The sequence below is a fragment of the Mixophyes fleayi genome, chromosome 3, assembly GCF_038048845.1.
Source record: "Mixophyes fleayi isolate aMixFle1 chromosome 3, aMixFle1.hap1, whole genome shotgun sequence".
Taxonomy (NCBI): domain Eukaryota; kingdom Metazoa; phylum Chordata; class Amphibia; order Anura; family Limnodynastidae; genus Mixophyes; species Mixophyes fleayi.
The window spans coordinates 80,987,720-80,992,236 of NC_134404.1; the positions used below are offsets into that span (position 1 = coordinate 80,987,720).

Here is a 4,517-nt window from a genome sequence, read left to right on the forward strand (position 1 = left end):
AAATTGCTGGACACTTTCGGCATTCTGCTACTGCCTACCGCAGACTCGAGCAACATCAGAAAAGCCTGAACCTGCCCTGCCATCACCTCAAACAAGAGGTTGTGACGCGCTGGAACTCCACCCACTATATGCTGCAGAGGATGGAGGAGCAGCAAATGGCCATTCAAGACTACACAGCCACCTACGACATAGGCAAAGGAGTAGGGATGCGCCTGAGTAAAGCGCAGTTGAGACTGATTTCCGTGTTGTGCAAGGTTCTCCAGCCATTTGAACTTGCCACACGAGAAGTCAGTTCTGACACTGCCAACTTGAGTCAGGTGATTCCCCTGATCAGGCTGTTGCAGAAGCAGCTGGAGAAAGTGAGGGAGGAGCTGGTAAACCATTGCGATTCAACAAAGCATGTAGCTCTTGTGGATGAAGCCCTTCGTACGCTTTGCCAGGATCCGAGGGTGGTCACTCTTTTAAAGTCAGAAGAATACATTCTGGCCACCGAGCTCGATCCTCGGTTTAAAGCGTATGTTGTGTCTCTGTTTCCGGCGGACACAAGTCTACAGCGGTGCAAAGACCTGCTGGTCAGGAGATTGTCATCTGACGAGGACCGTGACATGGCAACAGCTCCTCCTTCATTTTCTTCCACACCTGTGGCTGCGAGAAAACAGCTGAGATTTCCTAAACGACCCGCTGGCGGGGATGCAGACAACATCTGGTCTGGACTGAAGGACTTGCCAACCATTGCTGACATGTCTACTGTCGCTGCATTGGATGCTGTCACCGTTGAAAAAATGGTGGAGGATTACTTTGCTGACACCATCCAAGTAGACATGTCAGACAGTCCTTACTTTTACTGGCAGGAAAAAAAAGGCAGTTTGGAAGCCCCTGTACAAACTGGCTCTATTTTACCTGAGTTATCCCCCCTCCAGTGTGTACTCCGAAAGAGTTTTTAGTGCAGCAGGGAACCTGGTCAGTGAGCGGCGAAGGAGGTTGCTTCCGCAAAATGTTGAGAAGATGATGTTTATAAAAATTAATTATCACTTCTTCAATCAAGAACAGCAATGGCCTCCAGAGACTTCAGAGGGACCGGTGATTGTGGAGTCCAGCGGGGACGAATTGATAATGTGTGAGGATGAGGAAGTACACACTGAAGGGGGCGAGGAATCAGAGGATGAGGATGAGGACGACATCTTGCCTCAGTAGAGCCAGTTTAGTTTGTACAGGGAGAGATGAATAGCTTTTTTTTGTGTGGGGGCCCAAACAAACCAATTATTTCAGCCACAGTAGTTTGGTAGGCCCTGTCGCTGAAATGATTGGATTGTTAAAGTGCGCATGTCCTATTTCACCAACATAAGGGTGGGTGGGAGGGCCCAAGGACAATTCCATCTTCCACCTCTTTTTTTGACATTATGTGCTCTTTAGGGACTAGCTTTTGAAACTGCCATCCTGTCTGCCACTGCAGTGCCACTCCTAGATGGGCCACGTGTTAGTGCCGCTCACTTGTGTCGCTTAGCTTCGACATCCAGCTACCTCAGTGCAACCTTTTGGCCTAAAAACAATATTGCGAGGTGTTCAGAATAGACTGAAAATTAGTGGAAATTAATGTTATTGAGGTTAATAATAGTGTAGGAGTGAAAAAAAACCAAAAATATGGATTTTAGCACTTTTTATGCTTTTTTAAAAAAAAAAATCAGAACCCAAAACCCTAAATCAGAACCAAAACCTTAAGTGGGGTGTTTTGGCAAAACCAATCAAAACCCAAAACCTGAAGCTAATCAGAACCCAAAACCCAAAACACGAAAAGTGGCCGGTGCACACCCCTAATTTAAAGTAATAATTTCCGATTTCTTAGTGTCTTAGCTCATCTCTGTCTCCTTTTCTAAAATGCCCTCAAGTACTTATATTATTAAATAATCATTAATTCATTATCATTATTCACTTTTCAGATCAGAAAAGTTTAGTCTCAGATGTGTCTGATTAATGTGAACGTCTCATTTCTAGTAGTAACTGTCTAAACAGCTGTTTGCCATAATTAACAAGCAGCTTGTTGTATCCATATCCCAGATGAAATGACACATATGAAATACACATAGTACATTTCTGCAGTACAATTAATTCACACAAGCTGTTGGGTTAATCGGAAACAATGAAACTGTCAGTGCCGCATCATTGGCCCTTCCCTCCTTCTTGGTTAGGCTGGTGTGCAACCATGTAGGGAAAAAAACAATGGGACAAAATTATGTAATCCAGGATTCCCAGAAGATTGAAGGAATTGCCTTTTTCTGTTACCTCCAAACATTGATCTTGATTACAATTCTTCCAGGAGCCAAATTCTGCACTGAACAGGAACCAGCTGCTCATACATTGCTTCTGGATTTGGCAATACTGGGCCCCAAAATCTTGTGGCAATTTATGGAGAAGCCCTCGGCCCTCACACCAGCCCTGCAGATACCTAAAGTCCTTACACATTGGCACATAATGTTTCATTAAAAAGTCAATTAACTTTATAGTAGACAGTTAAAAAAGCAGAAAAGTTAAAACATGCACAAAGTAACTCAAACATCAAATAAAGTGTACATAAAAAGCAATTTCCCTAATGTAAATACAACATTGATTTAGTAAGTTATCAAATAAAGCCCTTTAAAAAGGTTAATTTACTTGAGGAGACAAACTAAATAAAAATATCCCAGGTGTCACTGACACTCTGTATAAATATGACCATTGGCTTTGTAATAGTAAAAAATAACCTTTGCCAGGAAAGGGATGAAACTTGTTGTAACTTGTTCTTAGTTGTATAAATAAAGTATGTCTAAACACATGTATAATATTTGTAATAGAACATTGCATAATAGTATTAAAGTTGCAACATGATTTTCTGGAATACCTGTTTGCTTAGGTCTACAAAAAGACCTTAGGAAACTCCCACTGGACATTTTAGTATCAGGACACTCTCAGCCTTTGTGAATACAGACCTTCACATCTAATCTTTATACTCGAACAATGACGTTCCTCGCTATATGCCTGCTCTGTCTCTGGGATTTTGGATATGTGGTGGCAAAAGAGAGAACATATTACATTGGAATTAGAGAGACAAATTGGGATTATGCTCCCAGTGGTACAAATATAATTTCTGGAAAAGCCATTGCTGATGATGAGTAAGTAACAACAATGTGCGTTTTATTTGTTCATTTCATCTGGAAAGTGCTATTTAATTATACCCGTCTATTGATCACGATAAACTGCTTCCTTTTATTCATTTTACACAGGTGCCTTGTATACCCCAGTTCTTTTAACAAATGAATAACCATTGACATCTAGTGATATTTGCCTTTTGTTTCTTAGCACCAGGGGTGAGGAACTAAGATTATACCTATACACTAGACGTGCATGAATATATTGCATTGAAGTCCATACATTATAAACAAGAACATTTAATATATGCAATCAATGCCGGGAGAAGCTGTTTTTTTAAAGACTGCATCCTCTCACTTCCACAGGAAAGTAAAAAAGTGGAAGCTTAGTAATACTGCTAATTACACATGCAAATATTTCTTGCTGACCATTTCATACTAAATTACTGATAAGCAGCATTTTTTATTGCTATGTTAATATGTTATACCAAAATGTCTCAGCAAGTAAAATTAGTTGCAGCATCTAGAAGAGAAGCTTCATTAAGAGTGGTAGGAGTTCTCAAAATCATTGCTTTGGTAAAGATCCGTGCTGATGATGGTGATCATTATTTAAAAAAAAAAAAAAAAGGAGAGAGTGCTCTCCCACAAAATGCAAAATCAGCAGCATAGGGTATAATGCAAACCATCCCAATAAAGGGCTGAATTCCCTGGGGGGATGGGCCCATTTGAAAAAAAAAAGGGCCCCCTCTCCAGGAAAGCCCAAATCCTCAGTTCCGATGCCAACCTTCTGGTTAAGTGAGTTGTAAGCAAGTAAGAGAACAGGCATTGTCTCCTGGGGTAGAAAACTTCAAAATAAACACCTTGCCTGTCCTGCACTCACTAAACATATGTCACTCCAGACTAACAAATCAAAACACAACATAAGAAGCATCAGCATGGTTTACTCACAGGCAGATATCAGGCTTGCTCTCACAGAGACTATACAGCTCCTGTCCCCAGGCAGTGAGAGACTGACTGAGCTGCAGGCGCAACACCAGATTACCATCAATGACAGTAACTTGTAAGACCCGGTTTATAGGCCTAATGGATGGAGCCCACCCTCTCTCTCCATCCATAAACCCCAGGACCCTTTTCTGGATTTTCAATCAAGCCTACAGGGGTTTCCATGTACACAAGGCAAAAAGTCTAGGGCATATTCCTCTGCAATCCAGCACTAAACCTGTAGTGCACTATGGACAAAATGACAAGCTATCTCTTTCTTTTACTTAATTATCCCACACCAACTGCACAATAGTTGTGGGAAGAACTCTAGTGATATCACTATGGGTCTGGTTTATTCTAGAGGTGTAGGGAGGAGACTTTTTAATTTATTTATTTTTGCACGCACATTCCCCA

The 4,517-nt window shown here is 41.3% G+C and overlaps 1 protein-coding gene across 1 annotated transcript in view; it reads left to right on the forward strand.

Moving 5' to 3' along the window:
- The first annotated feature begins 2,918 nt into the window (after positions 1-2,918).
- CP (ceruloplasmin) overlaps positions 2,919-4,517 on the forward strand; it is a 60,079-nt gene continuing 58,480 nt past the window's right edge. Inside the window, exon 1 of the mRNA XM_075201896.1 lies at positions 2,919-3,146. Within this exon, the coding sequence (XP_075057997.1) occupies positions 2,992-3,146 (155 nt within the window). The 5' untranslated portion in view covers positions 2,919-2,991. The remainder of the gene's footprint in view (positions 3,147-4,517) is intronic.